General features: G+C 42.8%; 1 protein-coding gene across 6 annotated transcripts; it reads right to left on the reverse strand.

The window, feature by feature from the left end:
• Positions 1-27370, reverse strand: SCNN1A (sodium channel epithelial 1 subunit alpha). 6 transcript variants are annotated; one of them, XM_072653719.1, is made up of 13 exons: positions 27278-27370; positions 26131-26490; positions 17645-17897; positions 14526-14710; positions 10915-11018; positions 10318-10481; positions 9638-9739; positions 9275-9392; positions 2564-2642; positions 2318-2375; positions 1883-1938; positions 1480-1552; positions 1-596 (listed from the first exon to the last, which is right to left on the reverse strand). In XM_072653719.1, exons 2-13 carry the CDS (start codon positions 26478-26480, stop codon positions 384-386), a joined length of 1755 nt encoding a protein of 584 aa, XP_072509820.1. In that variant the 5' UTR covers positions 26481-26490; positions 27278-27370; the 3' UTR covers positions 1-383. The 6 variants fall into 6 exon arrangements, with proteins under 6 accessions (XP_072509820.1, XP_072509822.1, XP_072509818.1 ...); XM_072653721.1 differs by having other exon boundaries at positions 26131-26485; positions 27278-27359; XM_072653717.1 differs by lacking the exon at positions 27278-27370 and adding an exon at positions 27129-27216.
• Positions 27371-27999: the final 629 nt, after the last annotated feature.

Below are 27999 nucleotides of genomic sequence, written 5' to 3' on the forward strand. Positions count from 1 at the left end.
GAAATTCTAAAATTTCTTTAATCTCACAAGCCAGTACACATCCAAGGCCCATGGATACATGAAGAAAAAGTTACACCAGAGAATGGAATGTCATGAGAAAATTGCTACCATTTACTCAAATTTCTCAAAGAATGAAGAAGACAGAGTTTGGACAGGAGAGAACATCATAGTTGGTTGATGGAATTGAGGGGAGCACATCAACTGGAAGGTCCAAGGATGTCTGGCATCAACCAGGAAGACTAGACCTCAAGGCTATTGTCCTGGCTACCATGTCTGTCTTAATTAGCAGATGAGGGCCTCAGGGTAGCATAGGCAGATGGTGGGACTGGTGCAGAAGAATCAGGGCCAAGCTGGTTTGAGGAGGCATTTGAGTGGCAGGAGAATCAAGAGGGCAGTGATGAGTCCATGGCTACCTCCCGGCCTGCCTGGGTTGTGTGACTGGGGGCCCAGTAGCGGCTTCGGAACTTTCGGAGCAGCAAGAAGAAGGTGATTACCAGGAAGTCAAGGATCAGTTCAACCATCTCCACCACAGAAAGCACTGAAGAGCCAAACCACAGGCTCCACTGACTGCCCAGGTTGGACAAGAGGGTGACCATCTGCAAAGGGGAGGGACATGAAGGAGATCATGATAGTCAGGAAGGCACTTCCCTGGGCTCAAAGAAAAAGATCATGGGAGCTGATCATGGAAATGCCAACTTTCATCAAACGACTGAAGAAATTGTAAGGGAATTTAGAAGTCAACTGGTCTAAACCCCTCATTTTACAGATGAGGAAACTGATACCTGAAGTCACACTAGTTGTAAGTAGCAAAGTTAAGATTCAAATGCAGGTCCTCTGACTTCAAATCTAAGGCTCTTTCTACTCAGCCATATCGACTCCTCTCACGTTTTTATTCATCAAGCATAAAAATATACTCCAATCCCAGTTCCAAACATAGCTCTTCTGCATCCCAAACCCATGGCCCCTCTCCTATTATCCCTAACTTCTATTCTCCCCTCTCCAGGGTCCCTGGACCTTGACCCTCCCTCCCCAGTGTTCCCAACCCATTTTCAGACTCTTAGAGCTAGAAGGGACTTTAGAGATCTGCTTGTTGACAGAGGGGATCCTTGGCTCCTTTCTCCCAGGATCTCAATCTCTGTCCCTTCTTTCCCCTGTTCCCAAGGTCAGTCCACCCATCCTTAGTGCCTCCAACCTCTGATCCTTTCCTTACAGGATCTCCAAACTCTTACTGCCTGGCCACTTTCCAAATTCTATTCCCCCTTTACTAACCTCCCCTATTTGGATCCCCCTTTGTCCCATGACCTTCAAGGGCCCTCTTATCTATCCACCCTCTCCTAAAATATGCTCCTCCCACTCCAACCTATCATTATCATTCCCATCCTGGAAGCCTATCCCCTCCCAGCCCCCAGGATCCCTTCAATGAGCTGTCAAGCTACTCCTCCCCTAATCCCATTGCCCAGCCCCCCAGAAGGGACTCACCGTAACAGAGGGAGACTCTGAGTTGGTTTTATAATTCAGCTCTTTGAAGAAGATATTGAGTTTGGCAACACCACTACATGGACAGAAGGAGGAAGAAAATAAAGTTAGGTAATTGACTCTCTTCAAATGTCCACAGATCCCTCCCCTCTCAAATACCAAAGCCAGTGTCCTCATACAGAGCATTAGAGAAAGGAACTTAGAGATCCTCAAATCCATGCTTCACTGGTCCCTCTTCAACCCATTACGCAGAAGAATAAAAATAATAGTAGTTGACGTTCATAAAATGTTTTGAGATTTATAAAGTATTTTTTATTCCCAGCCCCTCTTCTTTCCCCAGTCTTTGGATCGCCCCTCCCCAAGACAGGGCACCTATCCTGAGGCCTGGGACCAGGTGACAGAATACCTTTTGGAGCTGATGGTATAATTATTCTGAATTGACAACATCTGGAACACCCAGTCCTGAGAAAAAGGGAATCAACCAGGGTCACTTTCATTCTCTCTCTCCCTCCTCCTCCCCCTCCCCCTGCCTCTCCCTCTCCCTCTCTCTCTCTCTCCCTCCATCTCTCCCTCTCCCTCCCTCCCTCCCTCTCTCCTTCCCACTTCAGACACAAACACACATATACACTATATATATATATATATATATATATATATATATATATATATATGTACATATATAACTATATATTTGCACATTTCCACATATTCAGACATTCCCACTCAAACACTGAGATACAAACACTCACACAAGCATAGCGGTACCCATGCCAACACACATATACGGCAGGTGCACGCATCTCTAACCCACTTCCTCCCATGCCTTCCCATCCCATTTTACCTGCGATGTTGCAGAGGGCCAGCGGGAATAGCCAGCAGATAACTCATAACTGGTCACTCTAGGGAGAGAGGAGGAGAGTGAGGGAAAAAGAATGGGAAACTACCCCACCCTCCTTCCATTTCATCCCCCATGTAGAGAACCCCACAGCCCCACAGTCCTCCCTCACAGCTTTGGTGGCTGGGAGTAGTTCAGCTGGAGACCTCATAGTATCCAGACAAATGTTCCTAAAGAAGAGGCAACACTCACAAACACGGCTTACGGCACTTTGCGAAACACCCCAGGTTATCAGTGGAGAAGGCATCCTGGAGCTTGTAATAGCAGTAACCTGAGGAGAGGAGAAGGAAAGAGAAAGTTACATACATCCTGGGGTCATTCCCTGGTGTCTAGACTGAATGAGGGAAGCCTCTCCTTTTGGAGAAAAACCTAGAGACCTTTTGGAACAAGCCCTACTCCTAAGGCAGCTCCTAGATCGTTTCTTTGTCCAATACAAAAAAACACTAAGTTGGAATCAAGAGCTCTGTTCAGCAATGTAATCTAAAGCAAATAACTTCTGTGGACCTCTCTTCATCTGTAAAATGAAAAGATTAGATTGGATGGTCATAAGATCCTTCCTGACTTTAAATCCTATAATACTATGTCTAACCTACCTGACTTCCTGCTTCCCTCCTTGGATGCCACTATCCATTCTTCCAATTACAATTTCTTTTTTCAAATTTAATTTATTTTTTTAAATAACAAACATTAAAATGGATAATTTTGATTACATTAAATTGAAAAGTTTTTCCATAAACGAAGTCAATGCAACCAAAATTAGGAGGAAAGCAGAGAACTGGGGGAAAAAATTTAAAACTAGTGTTTCTGGTAAAGGTCTCATTTCTAAAATATATAGAGAACTGAGTCAAATTTACAAAGATATAAGTCATCCCCCAATTAATAAATGGTCAAAAGATATGAACAGGCAGTTTTCAGAGAAAGAAATTAAAGCTATTTATATTCATATGAAAAAATACTCTCAACTACTATTGATTAGAGAGATGCAAATCAAAACAGCTCTGAGGTTCCACATCACATCTATCAGATTGGCTAACATGATAAAATAAGAAAATGATAAATGTTGGAGAAGATATGGGGAAGTTGGAACACTACTTCATCATTAGTGGAACTGTGAGCTGATACAACCATTCTGGGGAGTAATTTGGAACTATGCCCAAAGGGCTATAAAAATGTGCATACCCTTTGACTTCTGCTTCTAGGGCTGTATTCCAAGGAGACCATATAAATGGGAAAAGGACCCACATGGACAAAATTACTTATAGTACTCCTTTTTATGATGGCCAAGAACTGGAAATTGAGGGCATGTCCATCAGTTGGGGAATGGTTGAATATTGTACTAAAAGAAATGAAAAAGAAGACTTCAGAAAATCCTGGAAAGACTTATATCAACTGATGCTGAGTGAAGCGAGCAGAACCAGGAGAACATTGTTCACAAAAATTGTCACAGTGTGCGATGACTGATTTTGATAGACTTAGCCCTTCTCAGCAATACAAGAACCTAAAACAATTCCAAAGGACTCCTGATGGAAAATGCCATCCACATTCAGAGAAAGAACTATGGAGTTGGAATGCAGAGTGAAGAAGACTATTTTCGTTTTTGGTATTATTTTTTCTTTTTCATGGTTTCTCCACTTCATTATAATTCTTCTATGCAACATGATTAATGTGAAAATGTGTTTAATAGGAATGCATGTGTAGAGTCCATATCAGACTGCATGCTGTCTTGGGGAGGGAGGGGGGAGGGAAGGGGAGAAAATTTAAAACTTATGGAAATAAATTTTGGAAACTAAAAATAAATAAACTGGAAAAAATGTCCTGAGTATTAAAAATAATAAAATAACAAGTATTTTATTTTCTTTCCCTCCCACCACTTTACCCCTTTGAACCAAAAAAGGAAGGAAGGAAGGAAGGAAGGAAGGAAGGAAGGAAGGAAGGAAGGAAGGAAGGAAGGAAGAAAGAAAGGAAAGAAGGAAGGAAGGAAGGAAGATATATGTGTCTGTGTGTGCACGTGTGTATGTGTGTATGTGCATGTGCATATGTGTATGTGTGTGCATGCATAGTCAAAGTAAAGCAAATTCCCCCATTGGCCAGGTAAAAATTGTATCTCATTTTGTATCTTGAGTCCATCCCCACTTTGTCAGGATGAGGGGAGTATGTGTCCTCAGTCATGACTGATCATTGTATTGATCAGAGTTCTTAAGTCTTCCTAAGTTCCAACTATAGTCTGTCTTCTCCTGGGTCCCCTGTGAAATGGGAACACAATCTCCTAGTATCTATTTACACACTTATCCTTGAAGCAAGTACACAAGCACCTCTTAGATTTTCTAACAGATCTTCTACAAATAAAAAAGCAGGGGTAAAACAAGTTGCAAAGATACACAAAATCTTAAAAGTCTGCCCATCAAAAATTGTCCCTCATGTTCATTGGCTGAGAGTTAGACTGGGTTTCTTCTAATTTCTAGCTTCTATTTCTATTTCTATCAATACACCATAGTCTTCATTATTATTGTTCATTCACAGAATTACATGATGTCAGAGCTGCAAGGGACCTCCCAGGCCATCTTGTGTAACCCCATACCTAAGAAAAGATCACTTTTGTCATCCAGACTCAGTTAAAAGACCTCTGATAAGCTGGAATCTACTTGGACAGCTCTCATTGTCACGTTTTTTCTCTGTATCACACTGAAATCTGCCCCTTGCTCTTAGGTCTGCTCTCAGGAGCCAACAGAAGAAATCTAATCCTTTCACATGACCATCCTTCAAATACTTGAAGCTATTTTTCATGTGCCTGATAGCTCTTCTCCTCTGAAACATCCCCAGTTCCTTCAACTGATCTTATAGCATGGGTCTATTCTAGCTATGCTCTAATTTTCTTATATCCTTCCTAAAAACAAGTGGCATAAAATACGTCAAATGTGGTATCACCTCCTTCAAACCGTGCTTCCCTTAATGTAGCCTAAGATAGCAATAGCTTGTTTGATTCCTGTGTCACACTGAGTTTGTAATTCACTAAAACCTCAGACCAATTTCACAGGAATAACTGTCCATTTATGACCTCTGCATCCCATACTTGTGAAGATTATTTTTTTAATCCAAAGTTTAAGACTACACATATATGTATATACATATATATGTATGTTTGTATATATATATGTATGTATATATATAAATATATCTTAAATTTCAGTCAGACCATAATTCTAGCTTGTAGATTTCTTTTGAATACTTATTATTTATCATCCAGTGTGTTAGATATTGCTCCCAGTTTTGTGTCATCAAATCTGACAAATCTGCTTCATCCAAATTGATAAGAAAATGTTGAATATTAAAATATGTTTAATATGAATGTATATGTGGAGCCTATATCAAATTGTAAACCATCTTGGGGTGAGGGAAGGAAAGGGAGAGGGAGAAAATTTGGAACTCAAAGTCTTATGGAAGTGAATGTTGAAAACTGGAAATAAATTAGTTAATCAAAAAAATAAGTGTTGAACAACATAGGACCAAAGTAGATCCTTAGGGCACACCACTAGAGACTTTCTTCCATGTTGATATTGGTCTATTTGTGACTACTCTATGAATCCAGTTATTCAACCAATTTCAGATTCACCTAACTGTAAGCCATCCTTGGTTATTTCTTTAAACTCCCTCTAAGAATTCTCCAAGGAAGGGAATTTCTCATACTTTTTCATTCTTCTAGTCTCATATGGTTTTCATTAAGAAATCATTATCTAGACACAGCTAGGTGGTATAGTGGATAGAGCACTAGGCCAGGATTCAGGAAGACCTGAATCCAACTTTAGATTTAGAATTGAATCTAACTTTAGATACTAACTAGCTATGTGACCTTAGGCAAGTCACTTCCGCTGTTTGCCTCTGTTTCCTCAACTGTAAAATTTAGATAATAACAGCACCTACCTCCCAGGGTTGTTATAAGAATCAGATGACATAATATTTGTAAAGTGCTTAGCATAGTGCCTGACACATAGTAGGTACTATAGAAATACTAGCTATCATCATCATCATTATATAATCTAAATCCCTCTTGCTATCAATTGTCAGTGAACCACCCTTAAGTGGTACGAAAAGTCATTGTTTCCCATCCTCTGGGTAATGTCCAACCCTTTAAATGCTCAATAGGCCTTCCTCACTCAACCTGCTTCAGGGTTCATTTGCCACAGGTACTTTTTACTTCCTAGGAATCAGGAAGAACTAGGAACCTAGGGACCATCCTTCATTTTTTAAAAATTATTCTCCCCAAAATCTATCCCCTCCATCCTCTATGTTTCATCCCTTACTCATTCTCTCTACTCACATGACCACCACCCTCAGTCAGACCCTCCTCACTTCTCCCCTCTCCTATCCCACTTATCTCCTAATTTGACTCCCAGTCCATAATTCTCCCCTCTCGATAATCCTCTACATAGCAGTCAAAGGGATATTCCTCAGGTATGGGTCTGACTATGTCACTCCTCTGTTTGACAAGTTTCAGCAGTTCCCGACTGCCAGGAGGTTAGAAGAGGAGGGCATTGGAAGCCTTTCACAATTTAACTTAACTCTTTCCCAAGCTTATTAATATATTATATGGTATTATGATATTAATATATGTGTTATGTTTTATATTGTATTATATAATATATTAATTATATTAATACACTACCATGTTAATACATTACATTATTATATTAATGTGGCATTATTGTTACATTACTATATTAATGTATTGTGCCATATCATATTGTACTACATCCTCTTCATGAACTCTGAATGCTAGCAACACTGGCCTACTTTCTGTTCCTTCTATATCACATTGTTCCTCCCGTCTCCAAGTCTTTTCATAGGCTGACCCACACACACACCCTGGCAATGTCTTTGCTCTTCACTTCCACTCCTTAGAATTGCTAGCTTGCTTCAAGTTCCATTTAAGGGCCATTTCCTATGCTGACCTTTCCTGATCCCTCACCTGCTAGTGATTCTGTCCCATGAGAACACACTGTTTCACTGGACCAAGTGTAACCTCTTTTTTGAGTGAGCATTGTTTTGTTTCAGTCTTTGGTTCTCCAGTACACTTGGCACAAAGTATGCACTCAATAAATGCTTGGTGACTGATGGACTGATGACGTCCAATAATGAAGGGAGGGGAGAAGAGGAAAAGGAGGAGGAAGAGTGGGAAGGGGGAGAAAAGGAAGAGAATGGAGGAGGAGGAGGAGGAAGAGGAAGAAGAGCAGAAAAGAAGAAGAAGGAGAAGGGGATGAAAGAGGAGAAGGAGAAAGAGGAGAAAGAAAGAAAGAAAGAAAGAAAGAAAGAAAGAAAGAAAGAAAGAAAGAAAGAAAGAAAGGAAGGAAGGAAGGAAGGAAGGAAGGAAGGAAGGAAGGAAGGAAGGAAGGAAGGAAGGAAGGAAGGAAGGAAGGAAGGAAGGAAGGAAGAGAAAGAAAGAAAGAAGAAAGGAAGGAAGGAAGGAAGGAAGGAAGGAAGGAAGGAAGGAAGGAAGGAAAGAAAGAAGAAAGAAAAAGAAAGAAAAAAGAAAGGAAGGAAAGAAAGAAAAAAGGAAGGAAGGAAAGAAAGAAAGAAAGAAAGGAAGGAAGGAAGAAAGAAAGAAAGAAAGAAAAAGAAAGAGAGAAAAGAAAGAAAGACAGTATCAAACAAAGGAACAAGATCTCAATAGGGCAGACCAATAGATTGACTCTACTAAATGCAAACCCCTATATTCTGGTTCAAAACACCAACTACATAAGCTTCTGTGGGAGAAGCACAGCCAGATAACACTACTGATTGGGTTTCCATTGACTTCCTGCTTAGTATAAGTCAATGCTATAATAGTATCATATAGCATATCTCTCATCATATAAATAGCTAACGCTACTTAAGCTCTTTAAGAGAGGCATGGTGTTCAGAAGGGGTAATAATAGTCTCTCTATGCTCTACCCTACTTGAACATCTGGAGTCCAGTGTCCCATTCTGATTTCCTCCTAAGGAAGACAATCAGGATGGTGAAGGGGAGACTGTGCTGTAAAACGATTAGTTGAAGGAGCTGGCGATATTCAGTCTGGAAAAGACTGGCAAGGACATGGTAGATGTGTTCAAGTACTTGAAAGGCCATCATTTGGGAGAATGGCAGATCTGTCCTGCTTGGCCTCAGAGGGCAGAACTAGGAGCAATAAGAAAAGTTGCAGAGATGGATTTGAGCTCAAGAGCTGCCCAAAAGTGGAATGATCTATGGTTCCTTCCCCTTCACTGGAAGTTTTTGAATGGAAGATGGATGACCAGAACTGCCATTTGCAATCTGTCTGTGTGACCTTGATTGGGTAAGTCACAACTTCTTGGAGCCCCAGTTTTTTCTTTAGTTAGCACAGTCCCTGACATATATTAAGTACTTAATTAACACTTGTCAACTGACTGACTACAATGAGGGAAGTGGACTAAATGACCTCTAAAAATGCCTTAGGCTCTACTATTCTATAAGAATTGTGTTATATAGAAGATTCTTGTTGAACTGTAAGTTAAATTTGAGGATCTGAGTTCCTTACAACCCTTCTATTCTTTGATACTCAAAAAGAAACCAAGAGAGAAACCTAGATAGAGCATCAGAGATCTGGGGGAAAGTGGAATCAAAAACAGAGATCCAGAAAGAGAAACAACAAACCAGAGACAAGAACATGTGATTAAGAAAAGAGAAAGATAATCAACACAGAGCGACCACAACAGAGACTCAAAGAAAAAAAAAACAAGAGCAGAACCAAGCACACAGAGACGAAAAATGCCAAGAAGAAAGTTATGAAAGTGAGAAACAAGAGACCAAAGGGAGGGATGAGCTGTCAAGGAACAGAGAGAGACAAAAGGGAAGGGAGACGGTTCCAAGTATGGGAGCCCTGTGCTAAAGCAAAAAGTGGACAAGTGGCTCACCCCAGTCTTTGTGCTTCTTGTAGTCACAAAACTCCACATTATCAGGCTTTGGGTAGGAGATATAAGCACACCCACACCTCTGGATCATGCTTTCCTGGAAGCAGGAGTGGACACACACCTAGGGGAGAAAAGCAATGCAGGGGGGGAGGAGCTCAGACTGTGGACTACATCCTTTCCCTAGTGACAACCCCACCTCAGGGAAGAGAAGAAGAGAGAAAGAAAGGGCAAACTCCTCTGTACCATGTATTCCCACAATTCATAACAACCTGGGGAAGGGGAGGGTGACCCTGGCTACTGAGTCTTGAACTGACTTGGAAGATGTGGGGAGCATAGGAGAGAGGAGTCATAGAACTGAGACCTCACCTGCTGCGTATACTTGGAAGAATAGAAGTTGGTGACATTGACGTCGCTGCTGCCATTATTGGTACAATCCCCATAGTTACCCCCAAGTCGGTCCAGGGTTTCCTGTCCACCCCACCCAAATCCAGAAAGGTCTAAGTCAAAACATTTAGCCTTTTCCCTACCCCAGTGCTCTGTTCTCCCTGGCTGGATCCTCAGGGCTTACACTTAAATCCACCAGCCCCCACAATCCTATGACAACTAATAAATTCCTATGTCTTTCAGCCGTCATCCCAATGTCTAGCTCCCTATTCTTCTCAAGTCCTCCAGAGCCTTTCTTCCCTCTTAGCTTCCAAGCACTAACAGTTACATCATTTGATTCTGATCCTCAGAATGCCCCTTTCCATCAGTTCCTAATCCCCAGGATAACCATGTCCCTGATGTCTGCTCCTCAGGATCCCCAACTCCTAGTGGATGCACATTCTATATATTTATTCTGTAGGAACCCTACACTCTAACTTACTCTTAATTTGACATTGAGACACAATTATTCCCCTTCAGAATGTGGTCCCAAGTTATTGCTGAGGCCCTTTCCAGCCATCTTAATTGCCATCTGTACTCTTCATATGCCTGAGATGCTTCTTCTCTTTTGTTCCTATACTCCTCCCACCCCACACCCAAGGCTCTAGGCATAGTGCCCATGCCTTTCTCATGCTGATAGATGTCTCCACTCCTGGTCGAATGTTGAAGCCACCATCATCCATGAATGCTGGCTCATCTTGCCCATGCACCATCACCCTGGCCCCTGTCACTGTGGACAGCAGTGGGATGAAGTCATTTCTCTCTGTTCGTAGTGTCAGGGACAGACCTAGAGGGGTTGGCAAGGCAAGAAAGAATTTATGAAAAGGAGAATGTGGCACTCAGGACTAAGGGGAAGTAAATCATCCCTGCCTCACTCCAATCTTTTCCAGCTCCCCAAAATTTAAGGGAATAAGGTCAGGAAGAACTGGGGTCAGGAGGGTCACAGAATTTGTGAACCATTGTCATGGCAATAACACCAATCAGTAAGAACAATTGGAACCAGATCCTATCAGTTCTGTGATGAATTTGGGCATGTAACTCATGTGAGAGGGAAAAATCCAATATGCCGCCCCTCCAAAATGGACTGGATTTGCTATGGAACTGCAACTAAGGGAAAAGGAAATCCAGCTGAGGAAACCTGGCATGTGGACTGGGGAAAACAGGGTAAGATGTGAGGAACAGGAGTAGCTGAATGGAGAGAAAGCCTAGGAGTGTCTTACCATTATTGATCCCAGGTGTAGAGGACATCCAGATGTTGGAGTCATTCTTGCCATTGAAGGTGTAACAGTTTCCATACATGGGGTGATGAAACTGGGAGTAATTCCTGAGCAGTGGAGAGAGAATAGGGTTAGAGGAAGAAGAGAAGAGACAGGGAAAGGAAATGGGAATTGGGCTGGGTACAAGAAGAACCTCTCACTTCTCTCCCCTGGACTCCTGTAGTACCTACTGTCTGGTGCCACTTGTTTGGTTGTTATTTGACAACTCACAGTCAATCCAATTGAACAAATAATTAGGTGGATTCACTCTGCTAAACCACAGAAAAACAAAGAGGAACAAGACAGGATCCCTACCCTCCAGGAGTTTACAATCTAGCAGGCATGAAGATACATGTAATGGTAATTTAAACGGGAAGATCTTTCCCATTCATTCATAGGCTCATGTGACCTGCTTAAATCACATGGAGGAGCTTGCTGAATAGGTGGAATAAGAAGAAGTGGAACTAGAGCAGAGCTAAGAGGGAATTGGTCAGAATCTAGTCAGAGCTAGGAAGGATGCAGGCAAGCAGGCAGCTGGCTACTGTGAGTGAAAGATCTTGTTTGTGATTTTGTTTAAGGGAACCTACTTGTGATTTGTTTAATGAAGCTGGTGTGGGAGAAGCCTAGCATGGGGAAGGCTTGGGGATGGTGTTGTTCTCTGCATTATTATTGTTACTATAATGGATTTGACTTTCTGGTGTCTGAATAAATGTTTTTGTTCTGTCTTCCATGTGGAGAGGCTATTGTATATAGTGATTCAGAATTGTGCCAGGATATTCATAGCCACCGTAGGTGCTGTGAATATCACATTGGCGCTACAATATGTAATAAGTATATTTTAGAACATAAATGCCAATAAGTGACACAAAGTGGCATTTGGGGAAAAAAATCATTTCCAGCAACTTAAAACTTTTGCCTTGTCAGTTGACTTTTCAAGAAGTCAGTGTTATATATGCTATCAGATTATAAATTCTCTGAGAGAAAGCACCTAGCACAGTCTCTGTACATAGTTTCTGCTCCCAAACCAGTTTTTGAATGAGAGAGGCTCAGGAAAGAGCAGGAAGAGAGTCTTCTCAAGAAAAGTAAAGGGTTGGTAAAAGAGAAATAAAGCATGATTAGAAAGAGGACTATTGACTAAAAGGCCCCCTGACCATCCCCTCCCAATAATACTCTGAGCTCTGAGAGAAGGTTCCACCACAATCCAAATTATCATTGTTATCAATAGTTTCTGTAACTGGAAGAACCATCTTCCCCTCCTCCCTAAATCTGGTTGTAGACAGTTGGTAGGAGTGAGGGAAATCCTGCACAGACCCAGGCTGCGGAGTCTCTGTAACTATTTGTCGATGACTTATAGACTTTAGGAGCAAGAAGGCAGTATTGTATGTTGGAAATAACTCTGAGCTGGGTATCAGTAGACCTGAGTTTCTGAGTTCTGATTCTATCACTAACTAGCCTTGGACAAATCCTTTACCTTCTCTGGACTTAAATTTTCTCATCTCTAACATGAGAAAATTGGACTATCTAATCTCTGAATTCTCTCTGAGTTCTAGCTTTAGCATTATCCTAGGGTGAACTCATCTCTTTCACACTCCTCCTCCCAGACTCTCCCAGATCTTATCCTAAATGTCAAGGTATAACTGAACTATGAACTATTAGGAAAGATGGAGTCCATGATGGGAGGAACAAGGGCAAGAAGGAAGAGCTTCAGAACCATTCAAGGTCAGGAAATGAGAGACAGATTAGAGACGGGGAGAGTCAGAGCCAGGTGGAGTTGTGAGGGAGGTATGGGCTGATCAAGAGCCAGGTGCTCTGAATACCACACCCTCCCAGGTGGCAAGATCTGTCCTTAAACAAACATCAGCTTCAAGTTAGAAAAGAAAACGTGGTTTGGAAAAGTAGGAGAAATGGGGAGAGAAGGGTGTCACAAGATAGCTAGGGGGCAGAGCAGTTGGGACACTTGCTGTTTTCTTGCAAGGCCTAGCGACCCAGTATAATAGGTATCAGATGCTACCTTAGAAGAGATTCTATTGAGGGATTTTGAGAGGATGAGAGTGATCATGTGAGGACTCTCTACTGAAGAAGTTTTAGGAAAAGGTTAAATTAGTAGGAGCAGATCACAGAAGTTTGAGTTGGAAAGGACCTACAACATTCCAGAATGACTTCTGTTGTAGACCAGAATACTGGTGGAGACAGAGAATCCTGAAATAACAACAATCTTCCTCCCGCCCCACCCCCCCCACACACACATCTACACACACTCACACACACACCACATCCTAGCCTACACTATGTGAGCCAAGAAACTATAGTTCAAACCTGGAATAGTGTAAACTACCTTTCCCCCAGGTGGATTGACCTGAGATCTAGCTCTGGGCCCCAGAACAAGAATAACAAAAGGTGTTTTTTTAGGACTCTGGCAGGAGCTGAGACCCCCACATAGGGAACATTCTTGTAGACTGCTCTTAACCTCCTTGCCTATTACTTTTATTTCCTGAACTGCTTTTAACTGCCTTGAAAACTATTTTTACCCTGGTATATTGGAATGGTTTGTAATAGAAATATTTTTCATTTGAACCCTCAGGCTACAATCCTCATTGTACCAGATGCCAAGTGCTTCTCTCTGAGCCCCTCCAGTGAGCCAGAACCCACCACATCTCAAGAAGATCACATCATTTGGGGATAGCTATAACTGTTAGGAAGTTCTTCCTTATATTGAATAAAAACCTGCCTGTCTGAAATATCCACCCACTAGTCCTAGCTCACCCCGCTGAGTCTATGCAAAATGTCCTACCCCTCTATCACACTAGCCTTTTGATAACCCTTCAAGTATGTGCAGAAATCAATTGACACCCTATCCAAAATGTCTTCTCTTTGCCAGCCCTGTTTCCTTCAACTTATATAACATGGTCATCTTCCTCTGGACATATTCAGGCTTATCTGTGACCCCACCCCCAACCTCTGAAGCTAATTAACATAATACTATGGATATGGTCTAGTCTGATGAGGACCAATTTACAACAATCCTAACCACTTCCCCCATTCTGAACCTGTTTTTAATGCAACCTGAGAGGATGCAGAGGGGAGGAAAAGGGAGGGGAGAACAAGATACAGAGCAGGTCTCTCATCCACCCTAACTTGTCCACAAACTTTCCCTTTTTAAACCCCTTAAGAAATTGGGCAGCTGCTGGAACCTCTCTGGGATCTATGCAGAGTCAGAAAATAACAACGACATAGGAACTAAACAGACAGACCAACACACCAGTTCTCTACAGACTGCCCTAACCATCACACAACCCAGTTCTCAGACACAATCACAGGATTCAGAGTTGAAAGGGATTTTTATACAGGTAGTAATGGGACTGCTTAAGAGTATTCATTTACTAACAAGAAAAGCAAGGGTGCAAGCTTAGGCCCTATTGCTCTAAATCCACAAAGGTTGGGGAAGCAGTTAAGTTATCATGGCACCTGGGGATGAACAGGAGTGCTCAAGGGGAAAGTGAGCCCCAGTCTAAGAGGAAGAGGGCCAAAAGGTGGGGGGCAGGGAGAAAGCGGGGAAGAAGTGGAAAGGAACTTACCCTTCATTGCAGGATGCCTGGTTGAAGCGACAGGCAAAGATGAAATTTCCCAATGCGGCTTCATTCAAATCTTGGGAGTCCAGACGAGCCAGGATGTTGATAAAATGAAAGCGATACCACTCTCGAACAGCATCCACCCCTGAAGAGTAGGTCTGGTAGAAGCAGTCTGATTTGTTCTTGTTACACTGAGACAAAAGTACCAAAGAAGGGTTAGAAGAAAGGCAGAAAGGAGACAGGAAGAGAAGAAAAGGTGGGTGGCCTCAGGGACCAGGTAGGAAATCCTCAGGTCTGAGACACTAGAGTGCTATTGAAAGAGATCAGGTAATCAGTGGTGGGGAGGGAAGGAAGAGAGAACAAGAAGAGAAAACAGAAGCTCGTGGATTAAGCTCCAGTCCAGAAAGTGGGGAAGAGAATTAGTAGATCAGCCTAGGTGGCAGGAAAAGAGAACATTTCATAGGGACAACAGGGCTCAGGAAAGTCGGCAAGGGTGGGGAACCTGTGGCCTCAAGGCCACATGGGACTTTCTAGGTCCTTGGGGGTGGCCTTTTGACTGAGTCCAAGTTTTACAGAACAAATCCTTTTATTAAGGGGATTTGTTCTGTGAAGTTTGGATTAAGTCAAACGGCTTCACTTGAGGACCTAGAGGGCCACATGTGGCCTTGAGACCACAGGTTCCCCACTCCTAGCATTATAGTATAGATGGAAGGAAATAATAATAATTCCTATTTAATATATTTAACTGGTATAGCACTTCTTTATTATTCAAAGTTCTTCCTCCTTTATTAGACCACTTTTATTTTATGATAGCCCAGTTAAGTGGGGCAAAGAGGAAATGGTTTCTTTTTCCTACTTAAAAATCAGGAAGGTCCAAAGAGGTTGTTGCTGTTAATTAATAATAAGCATTCATATAGCACTTTAAGATTTGCAAAGCACTTTACAAATATAATCTTATTTGATCCTCACAACCACTCTGGGAGGTAGGTGCTATTATAATTTCCCACTTTACAGATAAGGAAACTGAGGCAAATAAAGGTTATCTGACTTACTAAGGTTCACATGGCTAGTTTAGTATCTGAGGATTTGAATTCAGATCTTCCTAATTCCATGTCCAGTCCTCTAGCCACTGTTCTACCTAGCTAAAGTGATTTGTTTCAGTCACATGGTGAAATGGTGTCCAAGTCAAGAATAGATCTCAGTCTGGAGCTATTTCCATTAGACCAAATGCCTGAAATTTGTGGTAGTCCCTGAAGTCACTGATGGAGGTAATAATCACTCTCTCCTTCGTGTACTTTTTTCTTTCTTTTCCTCTTCTCTTTCTACCCTTTCTAGACTTGTTACCTTTCCCCCAACCTGAACGTGGCTGCTCTTCCCATTTCAAGGTGCCCAGAGCAGAGAAGGGGCCTCCACCTAGGACTTGGGCTGGTCCCCAAACCATACCAACATGGTTTCAGGAGGTCCATGAACTTCAACAGAAAAAGAATTACATCTGTATTTCAATATAATTGGTTTTCTTTCAATCCTATGTATTCAGTTAATGAAATTAAAAACATAATTCTGAGAGAGTCCAGAGGCATCACCAGGCTGACTGCCAAAGAGATCCATGACACCCAAAAGCTAAAGAACCCTTACGTTCAAGTATGTTGTTTCTTTATAAGGGATTTTCCAAAGCAGATTTCAATCCATAACTCAAAGAGCCAAATGAATATTTTACAAACTGTAACTACAACAACACAGGAAAAAACAGCACAGATTTTATTTTTTAACCCACAGTTACTGGGGTAGGAGGGCCAGGGAGAAGGTCCTAGCATCTGGTAGACTAGAATGTTGATTGAGGAGGTCAGGAAGCCAGGAGACAAAAGAGAAAAGAAGGAGAGAAAGGTCCTGTCACCAGACTAAAAACATTTGAAAATAAACTTAGAGTAGATGAAAACAAAAGAGCAGATAGAAGAAGAGCAATTAAGGAAGACACGGTACCACGAAGCAGGACTATAAGTAGTCATTTTTGCAACTGGAGCAAACAGCATGAGCTACATGGAGTGGAGGACTCATGAATAGTCCAGGGTTGCTACTGGGAAAGCAGATGGGATTGGGACTGGGGGGAGCTTACCTTGGTTGTGGCCATCTTGGAGAGAAAGACCCTGGCACACTGAGAAGCCACTGCTGAGAAGGTCATCCAAAGGTAGGGAGACTTGGGATGGAACTGGATACAAGCTCACCTGAGATGCAGGAAGCTCCTGTGGCTCCTATTAACTAATAATTCTTGCTAACAAAGAGCTAAGTTGTCCATTCTTACACTGCTGAAGGATTACAAACACTGTCAGCACTCTCTAAATTCTAGCATCCTAAGACAAAGTCCTGTTCACCACACCTTGTTAAAACCCTACAACCCTAAAAGTGGACTGGGAAAGCCTAGTCGTTCATTCATCAAGGGACATCTAGATGTCTTTCTATTTCTCTAACAGCACAAATTATGTTCTGCAAGTTATTTGCGCATGCTTCTTGCATTCCTCTTAGGAATACAAATTGTATTCTGCCTTGTATAAGTGACTTACTTTCTCATGGTTCCTTCCATTTGTTCTAATTCTTCTATACAACATGACTAATGTGAAAATATGTTTAATAAGAATGCATATGTAGAGCCTATATTGGATTGCACACTGTCTTGAGGGGGAGAGAGGAAGGAGGCAGAGAAAATTTAAAGCTTATGGAAGTGAATGTTGAAAACCAAAAATATATTAATTTATAAAAATATTTTTTTTAAAGTTACTTGCTCATGTATCTTATACTCTTCTTAGATCATTTGGTCATGATCTAAGGAGCACTTCCATCCCCAAATGGTTCAATGTCCCTCAAATGCTCTGATATGGTTAGAGTCCTGAGTTTTACATTCATTTTTGTGTGTCCTGCAGCATTCAGTAAAATGTCTTTCATATAACATATGCTCAGTAAAGATTTATTAGATAAATGAACAAATGAGTGAGTGGATAGAATCAGGAGATTGGACCTCACTAAGGAAAGAAATTGGAATAGAGAGTTGAAGGGTAGAGGGGGGCAAAGAGACCTGGAAATGAGGATAGCCAGGGGAGTAGATGAAGACAAGAGTCTGAGCAGGGACTTACCAAGATGAAGCCAATCTTCCAGTCGTTCTTATCCACCTGAGGGTTGTTCTCCTGGACACCTGAGGCTCGGTGATGGTGGCTGGGCTGAGGGTCCGGAAGCCTAACTAAAGGATAGGGCAGGGTGTCCTGGAGCTCACGTCTGAGCCGAGCCTTGTTGGAGGAGCTATGGGATGAGTTGTACTTGTAAAGGTTAAAAAGCGTCTGTTCTGTGATGCGATCCAGGTCTTCCAGTTCCTCTTGGATTTTAGTGTACCTGGAAAAGACAAGTTTCTTGTAGGAGTCCTGTCAAGAGACTACCAGTCCCTCACAAAAAAATAAAAGGGGAGGGGAGCAGCTAGGTGGCACAACGCATAGAGCACTGGCCCTGGAATCAAGAAAACCTGAGTTCAAATCCAGCCTCAGACACTTGACGCTTACTAGACTGAGCAAGTCACTTAATTTAATCCTAATGTCTTTGCAAAAAAAAACAAAACAAAACAAAACTACTCGTGTTCCAAGGAAAAACAGGAACAGAGTGGGAAGTGTCTCTCTGTCACATTTACATGAATAGAGGTGATTCCCCTATTCTCAGAATCATACAACTGGAAGGAATCGTTTGGCCCCAGGGATTCTTAACCTTATCTAATGTGGAAAGATTTTAGCAGTCCATGAAGTTAGATGGGGAAAAAAAAATTACATCTTTATTTTCACTAACCTCCCACTGAAATGTATCACTTCCTTATCACTCTTATTTTGCAGATGAAGAAACTGAGACCCAGAGAAATCCAGTGACCGCCAGAATCAATGAGCTAGTAAGTCTTCAGATCCTGAATTTTGAACTCAGCTATTCTGTTTCCAGTGCCATGATCTGTACTTCATGGTCCTCTTGTTACCCCCAAAGTTTTCACACTGGGGACAGGGAAGAATGGGGGGAAGAAAGCAGAGGGGAAATATGAAAGGCACATGTGTCTTTCTGGGGTTGAAATATGGAAGCTGGTAAATTTTGTAATTAGTCAACCAACTACATATATTGAACATCTGTTTACCAAGAAATTCTATCTGACTCCCTCCCAGTGAGAGCTTAATTTCTCTAACAAATAGGGAACAATGAGGAAGGCAATAGGCTGTTTGTCCAGTGGTATGTAAAGAAACATTTTCCCTCTTCACTTTTTCTGGGGCCAGAGACAGAGATCCACAGGGGCCTAAGTCCCTGAATGCTTTCCTATCATGAAACCACTCTCACTTCACTGCCTAAGGTTGTCTAAGCCTGAATATCTTATTTCAGCAGTTTGTGGGGATACTTAGGGGAAGGCTCCATTACTCCTATAACCCTAAGGAGAGAGCTAAAGTATTATATATGTCACTAATTTATTATCAAGGGACTTCCTGTGACCCCATGTCATCCGACAGCCCTGACCATTTCACCGCAGCTCTATTATCTGTAGGTGACAAGATCTAGACCACAACGGACTTAATCCTTTCAGCTTGTACTGCCCTAATTGCCCTACTCTATGTCTAAGCTGGTTCCAGCTCATATACATTTTCTTGACATCAGGTTACAATCTGCTTGTCTTTCATCCCTCTTTTGCCCTGGCTTTTTTGCAGTCCTGGAACCATAATCAAGTCAATATTCCCACTGCTACTGGAAATGGTGGGTCGAAGTATTCTCCTTTTCAAACCAAAACGTTCCTGCCAGGGTGTGTGTGTGTGACTGGGAAAGATCGAAGGCAAAAGGAAAAGGGGATGGCAGAGGATGAGATAAATAGTGTCATAAAAACAACAAACATGAACTTGGACAGATTTCAAGAGGTAAGGGAGGACAGAGAGGTCTGGTGTGCTATATGATCCATGGGGTCCTGATAAGTCAAACATGAGTGAACAGCTGAAAAACAGTAACACGGTTTCTTGAGGACAGGGTCAATCTCATTTTTGTAGATGTCCTTCTACTGCTTAGCATAATGTCTTCAACAGGCATGTAGGATTTGTGCCCAGGTATACCATTATATCTTCAAAAAAAAGTCTTATTTTGTGTCTCATTTTAGATGTTTTTATTTTGAAGTAAAGTCCAGTTGCTAGCTTTAAAAATTAAGTTTCTTTAGTCAAAATTTATTTCCTTAGTTTGATGGGGAAAAGGTCCATTCAATAACATTCACCTTTCAAAAAAGCAAATAAAACTCCCTATTCTCATGTGTATCTATTCACTACTGAATCCTGTACTGTATACCATAGTCATTCACACTTGGCTCATTGTATATATTTTACTTCTGCTTCATATATACCAGTCTCTTCTGTTAAACTGTGAAAATGGAAAAATAATCTGTCTATACAGGAGACCTGCAATTTTATCCACTGACTGCGGTTTCCTTGTTGCCTATAACCCTGCCAGCTCCTCTTTCCAGACACACACTCCTCCTGCTTCTCAGACCAATCCTTCTCTGTCATCATCTCTATGCCATTTACTCCCAAATCTACATATCTAATCTTCTTCTTTCTCTTGACTTCCAGTCTCACATCTCAAACTGTCTTACTGGACATCCCCACAATGAGATCTCAGGAGTATCTCAAATTCAGCATGTCCAAAATATGGACCTAAACCTACCTGACTCCTAGCATCCCTATTTCTGGGCAAGACCATTCTTCTAATAATCCAGGTGTGCAACCAAGGAGTGACTGTCTGCTCTACTCTCATTAGCCTCCCCTCGCCCATATCTAGTCTGCGGCTAAATCATACTGCCTCTACTACCATATTTCTCACATCTGTCCCCTTTTCTATACTTGATACCACAACCACCCTGGTTCAGGCCCTTATCACCTCTCAATTTGTATCACCTCTCAATTGCTCTCCCTACCTTTAGGCTCCCTTCCTCCAGTTCAAATTGATATTCCTAAAGTTTAATGTTGTTCCCCAGCTCAAGAGGTTTCAATGGCTCCCTACTGCATCTAGGCAAAAATACAAACCCCAATTCATAGCCTCCAGTTATTCCTTCACAGCCTGGCTCCCACCTATCTCTCCAGGCAAACTACACTTTATTGCCATCTTCTTATGTTCCCATCAAACTGGCCTCTTTCCTGTTAACTTCTATCTCCCTTTACTTTGCCTTGGTATGGGGTGTCTCCCAGCTTCTCCTTTTTTGGTTTGACCTCTTAGAACTGTTAGCTCAAGTACTATCTCTTATAGAGACCTTTACTGATTTCTCCAGTTGTTTGTGTCCCCCATCCCTCAGAAAATTACTTTATGTCTTAAATAATTTTTATATTCAGTTATCTGCATCCATGTTATTATGTCATCCCCCCTGAGGATGGGGGCTGTTTTGTTCTTAACTTTGTATGCTCAGGGTCTATCACATTCCCTGGAAGTCACATGGGTGTTTAATCAACTCTTATTTAATTGAATTGAATATGAAGTTTGAGGAAGAGTGGGAAAAGGTCAAAATAGCCCCATAGGGAGTCAATAAGAAAGGACTTTCCATTTGCCCCAGCGGGAAACCAAATGAGATCAAAGAGCATGAGGCAGCAGGTCCAATCAAACAACATGTTTCACAAGCACTGGTCAGAAGTGTGGTATTGGGAAGGGAGAAACTGAATAGTGAGGATGAGGTCCCCCCATTCTAGGAGGCTGGTGTGATGGTCACCAGAAAAGAGGAGATTGAGGCCAAAGTATTGGAAGGGTCATCTACATGGATGCTGAAGTCACTTTGGGAAATTATTGAACAGAGGATCCACGACACACAATTAAAGGATTAGAATTGTAAATAGAATGGAAGAGGCCTTGAGAGGCAGAGGGCTGAGGTCAAGAGATAATACTGGAAGAGATTGACTAAAGGGATAATCATTGACTTTGCAGCAACGGGGGAAGTGGATGGTACAAATATTATTTCAGTTGTACAGATTAGGAAACTGAGACTACAAGACTATGAGTGAAATGATTTGCCCGTAGTCACGCAGTGAGTGTCAGAATTAGGATTCATCTGCAAATCTCCTGACTCCATGACCAGCTCTCTTGCATGCCATTTATCAAGGGAAGTTATGGAATGGGGTATTACAGGGTAGAGTTTCAAACTAGGTAAACTCTAAATTCCTTTCCTATTTTGGAATCCTATGGTTCTTCTCTCTATACTGCTTCATCCCCTACTAGAACTGGAGTGACCATAATTCTTGAACTAAGCATTGTCTGACAAAGGATAACTCTTTAGCAAAGCCTCCATTTTTTCCCCCTGAAAATTAATGCAGTCTCAGAACATCCAGGACATATAGTGACTGTAAAGATAAGGCCCTGCATAGGTTGGTGGGTGTTCAAATCATGGTACTCAATGACTTGAGAGTCTCTCCATCCCTTTATGACCTTTTCTCTTTAGGGGTCTTCTTGTACTCACTCGATGTTCAATCCAGTCATCAACTCCCTACTCCCATTGCCTCAGTCTCTCTGCCCTTGTCTCCCCAGCACTATTGATGAGGGATCAGAATTGGGAGAGCTGGTTCAGATTTGAAAGCATTCACCTAGACCTTCTTGGTAGCCACTGGGAGCTTTATAGACCCAAAAGCAGCAGGCCTGCAATTTATCAAGGAGCTAAACAAAGGCACTGATATAGGAAAAGAAGCAGATTTGTATAGACAGAAACTGTACAGCCTGTAAGATGATGACGTAAATTTTAGGGTTTCTAATGGGGGTTGGAGAGTTTAGGAACAGAATAGGTACAAACAAGGTGAGGAAGGTGGTTGCTTGCAAGATAAGGAAAAGTTGTCCTGACACAGGATGAGGAAGATGAATGACAGGATAGGGAGCACAAAAACAATTCTTTTGGTACAAGTCTCATGATATTTCAGGATAAGGGGGAAGGGGCATTAGGACACCCTCAAGTTACAGCATAGGCTTATAGAATAAGCCTCAAATCCACTCACAGAGTCTGGGAAAGTGTCCCTTACTGACCCTTAGGACACTGTTTGTATCCACATCACTATGAACTCCCTTGGCATTCCATTTCATTGCTCTAAAGACCCCCAATTTCTTCCTCAAATTTACCCTCAGCTAAGGAATAATTTCCTTTTGCTCTAATTCCAGTAGAAATAGAACTCACCTGGCCCCCTACTTTAAATTATAAAATATGTCAATGACCAAAAAAAAAAGTGCTAAAATAATTTCCTCTCCAATATTTAATCTTCCCTTTTGCAAACTAAAAGATTAAAACTCCTGCCTCTTTTCTCAGCTATACTATTTCCCCCTACTTTCCAAACTGCCTTCATCTCCTCTCCTAGTTCTCCTAGCCCAAGAGAGAGGCAAGAGGGGGAGTATTTGGAATTCATGGGGAGAGCAGATTCTGCGTGCCCATACACACATAGTTATCTGCTCCAGCTCCTCACCCTCCTTATCTTCATATTCCATCCATTACCACATCCTACTCCTTTTTTCCACGTGGTATCACCCATCTCTCCCTCCCTCTTTTGCCCTTTCCACTAAACTCTGATTCAGGCCCAGGTCATCACCCATATAATCTGTCTAAACCTGCCCCTCCTACTCTGACTCTCTCCCTCAACCTGCAAGTCAGGCCATGATGCCACCATGTTCTCCTCCTCTGACACCGTTCCCTTCTCCTTCCCTCCCTCACTCTATCCCTTCCCAGACTCTCCTCCAATTTACCTCCCTAATCTAAGCCTCCCCATCTCCATGAGCCTCCGCTGCAATTTGACTGGTTTCATTGTTCTCTAAGAACATTTGCCCTGTTCTGGTTTAGGGGACACCACTCCCCTACTCTGTTATGACTTTCCTCCCTCTGCCTTTTCCACCTTTCCCAGGCTTGTCAGTTTTTCAAGTGCCAAATTTCACTTCCTTTGTGAAGTTGTTTTGGACTATCCCAGCCCACAAAGATCTCTCCCCTCACTTTACCAAACTCAGGTGGCACTTAAGTACTTCTATTTTGAAACCTACATAGTCTCCTGTTGTTATTTAACTTTTTATGTATTTGTTCTGATTCCCCAGTGAGGTGATAACTTCCTTGAGGGCACAAACCCAAAACTTCTCATTCTCACCCATCCCCCACCTGGCAGAGTACGGCCATAAATCGAGTATTCGAGAGAATTGATTGGTCAGGGCCTCTTTCATTTACTTGTTTAGTGACAAACACTGGCATTTAACACCTCCTCCCAATTTCTCTCCTTCTCTTGCCTCAGGCCAAGTGATCCTCCAAGCTAGGTGTGCCTTCAAGGCTAACTAGCTTAACTCAAGTCCATTTGGCCAAATGCCCAGCTTGAGCCAGCTAGGCCACTCCATCTCCCCCACTCCACCCCCCTAGGCTTAGGGAAGCATGGCCTAGGCCATTTAGGAATAAAAAAAAGCCAGAGGTTAGGATGGTAAGTGAGCCCAGCCTGGAAGTGTCAAAGTGAGAGGAATAGAGACCTAGTAAAGGGACCTAGAGCACCATGCCTGGAGTCAGAAAGACTCCTCTTCCTGAATTCAAGTCTGGCCTCAGACACTTACTAGCTGTGTGGCCCTGGGCAAGTCACTTAATCCTGTTTGCCTCAGTTTCCTCAGCTGTAAAATTGAACTGGAGAAGGAAATGGCAAACCACTCCAGTATCTTTACGGAAAAAAAACCCAGACAGAGTCATGAAGATTTGGATGTGACTGAACAAAAACAAAGGGACCTAGAAGTTGGGAGGGGGGCTAAAAGGAAAGGAAAGGACAAAATCCTAGAGGGAATCTTGTCACACATGAGTAAATATAATGCTATGTAAATTATGTGAACATAATTCTAAATGGCACTTATTAAGTACATATTCCTCTACATGCCTCTCCACTCATCCCTTCATCCTCATAGGACCATCCATGCCTCCCACTTGAAGGAACAAATGGAGGTTAGTCAAAGACACATCAGACCTGGACCCTATTCTACAATTCATTGTTGTTGTTGAGTCATTTCAGTCACTTCTGACTCTTCATGACCACATCTGGGGATTTCTTGGCAAAGATACTGGAGTGCTTTGCCATTTCCTTCTCCAGCTCATTTTACAGATGAGGAAACAGGGTCAAGTGTCTTGCCCAAGGTCACAAAGCTGAGGCCCAATTTGGACTCAGCCCGGTGGCTCTATCCACTGCACCACTTCGCTACCCCCACTACAATCCATAAGGGGCCTATGAACCTGCTAGAAGACTTACGGGAGGACCTCCATCTTCCACATCCATCTACCAGGATAGCCACTTACCTGCCCATGAAAACTCCCCACCCTCAGACATATTTACACCCACAGGATAGATATACAGTGTATGTATGCACACCCCAAAACAAAACTACATAGACATACAGGATTGTATTCTGGAGGGCAGGGACCCTGTCTCTTCACAGATAAAATTCAAAATATTTTTGCTAAATGAGATACTGTAAATGTATATGTATACACATACACAACACATTTCATTTGCTGTCTACCTTCTGTTGTTCCTTTCAGCCCCCAAGTCAAAAACTGGCAATGGAAAATAATGGAGTCCCCAAACTTCCGAACAAATTGGGTCCCAAGGATGGACATATTAGAGGAAAGAAGGGGTCATGGGGGAAAGGGAGCCGAGGAGATGGAAGAGTCAGTGAAGAGGGAGAATCTGAAGTGAAATAGAGGGGATCAGATAAGATAAATATCATATGATAAAGGACAAAGGAGCCAAGAGAGAAAGAGGAAGTGAAAGGAACTTCCTGCAGACTAAAAGGTCCAGACCTCCAGTGTGGGAAGCAACACTGTAAGTCTTTACAGAGCAATACTATAAAGTCAGATCAGCCACTTCCAAGTCAATCCCATAGCATGGGCATTTGGACCAGGCAGGCTTTAAGAGAGATGCTTTCTTGCTCTCTCATGCCCCCTTTGCTATTCACCTTTCATTCCCTTTTCTTCCTCTTCTCCACCAGTAGGATCACTCATTGCTTTGCAGTCCCAACTCCACCACCTGACTGTCCTCTACAGCAATCCACTCCCCAAAGGAAGACGATGAGCCAGCTTCTGCCAGTCACCACCACCTCCCTCCAGTTCCTACTACCCTTTCCCATATCAGTTTCTCTCTTTTGAATTTAAAGAGGTTCTCCTTCTCTCTTCTTGGTTTGGAAGGAACAGATGTGTGACAGAGTTTCTCTACCCTGTTCAGTCTTGGGTTCCCATTCACATAGTGCTTTAAGGTTTAGGGGACACAAGTATAGGGGGTAGAGAATTCAAGTACTATTGTCTCCTTTTTACAGATGAGGTCACTGAGGTTCAGAGAGGCTAAAGGATTTGCCCAAGGTCACACAGCTAATGAGCATTAGAGCCAATATTTGAACCCAGAAAGTGACTGCTAACCAGAACAGGCTGCAAGGGGAGCTGGAGAGACAGGCTAGGCTTAGCCCTAGCTGAGGCTGGGGTCTGTCTCAATGTTGAATTCTGAATGACATCTGTCACTCCACTTGGGAGTCAGGATTTATCCATGGCAGAAGGGGTGGTAGAGTGTCCCTCTGTCCAATGAGATTTAGCAAGCAAGAGTAAGGGCAGACTGACCTGTATGGGTTGAGAGTGCAGACAGTGACTGCTGGAAAGACGAGCTTGTCAGAATTGAGGTTGATGTTGAGACTAACGGGGTAGCTGAAGTATTGCCCAAACAGCAGGCCAAATTGCCAATACATCATCCCGAAGGTACAGAGCCACAACACAGCCCAGAAGGCAGTCTTCATTCGATTGTGCTTGGAGCAGACCAGTCGGATGGCACCATGGATGGTGGTATTGTTGCAGAAAAACTGGAAGAGGTCTCGGTAGGAATGGTGGAACTCAATCAGACCCTCCTCTTCCTCCTCCTGGGGGCCTCCTGGCTCAGGGTGCTGCCCCTCATGCTCAACTTTGTCCTCCTTCATGGGGCCTTGGCTAAGGAGTAGATAATGTGAGTCAGGGCTAGGCTATAGACTTGCTTACCTTCATTATCATAGACCTAGACTCTTCTTTTCCTTTCCCCAGGCTGGGACTGGGACCAAACCTCCTGGAGTGGTGGGGAGGGGGACAGGAGAGAGGGCATTCCCACTCCTCTCCACCTACCTAGCCTTCCCTGTTTTTCTTCTGGAACCAGCTAATTTGCTGGTTTGGGCGGGTTAGTGCCAGTCCTAGAGTATTTAGTTCACGTCTTCCTTCTCTGTCAGCTGTTTTCCACCCTTTAGAGTGAGTGATTTTCTAAAGCTTTCTGGCTAATTTTTAGTTTCTCTCTTTTGTCCCAGATTCTCCGGTCTCTATCCTATGCATTACAGGTCTTTCTCTATTTTTTCTGTCTCATTCCGGGTTCCTGTCTGTTTCTGTCCCTCTCTGTTTCTATCCCTTTCTCTATCTGTCTCTTCCTCACTGTCTGTCTCTTTGCATCTCTCTCTCTCTCTCTCTCTCTCTCTCTCTCTCTCTCTCTCTCTCTCTCTCTCTCTCTCTCTCTCCTTCCTCCTCTCTCCTTCCTCCTCCCCCCCACCCTCTCCCACTTGAGTCTGTCATATCTCCACCTCTTCCTCTGTCTCTGAGTTACCCACTCAGGCTTCGACTCAGCTTTCTCAAGCCTCAGGGGTTGTGATTTCCAGGAGGTCTGAGTTGTCTCCTGCTCCCTACTCCCAAGCGTAGTTAGGCAGGGACTGGTTTCTTTCCAGTTAAATCTGGCAGCTGGGTCTCTCCTCCCCCTCACCTGACAGGTGCAGTGGCCCCGCCAGCCAGCCCGCCCAGGATGGAAGTGACAGAAGCCTCATTAGCATCTCAATTAAAGGTGAGTAGGGCTGAGGGGAGGAGCAGAGGAGGAGCCAGGACTGATGGGGAGGAAGGTGGACAAGGAATAGAGAACCCAAAGAACTAAACAGTGTAAGAGCTGCTTGGGAGATGCCAAGAAAGTCTAGGGGTAGGGACAATGAGATGAGTGGACTACCAGAAAGAAAAGAGAAGCAGAGGTAAAAAGAGACAGAGACAAAAAGAAGGGCAGGGGAAAAGAAGGTGAACAGAACAGGAACTTTGAATTGAGGACAACCAGGGATAAGTAAATGGGGATGAGAGATAGGTAATAGCATCGTAGGATTTAGAGCTGAAAGAGACTTCATCAATTATCTCATACAAGTCCTGCATTATATTTTCAATACATCTAATACAATCCCTTCATTTTTTCAAATGAGGGAACTGAGACCCAAAGAGGGCAGTCCACTTGCCAAGGTCTCACAGATGGCAAGGGACTGGGAAACTCATGGAATCAAGATGCTGGAGGGGAGAGAACCGAAGGAAAGAGGAAGTAGGTAAAGAGAATGAGGAAAGAACAAAGGGATTTGGAAAGGAAGAGACAATAGGGTAAGAGGTGAACCTCGGGTGATGGAGTGAGGGAAGACAGACATAACAGGATGAGAGCTGCAGAGATCAGTCATTAGG

The sequence above is a fragment of the Notamacropus eugenii genome, chromosome 3 (genome assembly GCF_028372415.1).
Source record: "Notamacropus eugenii isolate mMacEug1 chromosome 3, mMacEug1.pri_v2, whole genome shotgun sequence".
Taxonomy (NCBI): Eukaryota; Metazoa; Chordata; class Mammalia; order Diprotodontia; family Macropodidae; genus Notamacropus; species Notamacropus eugenii.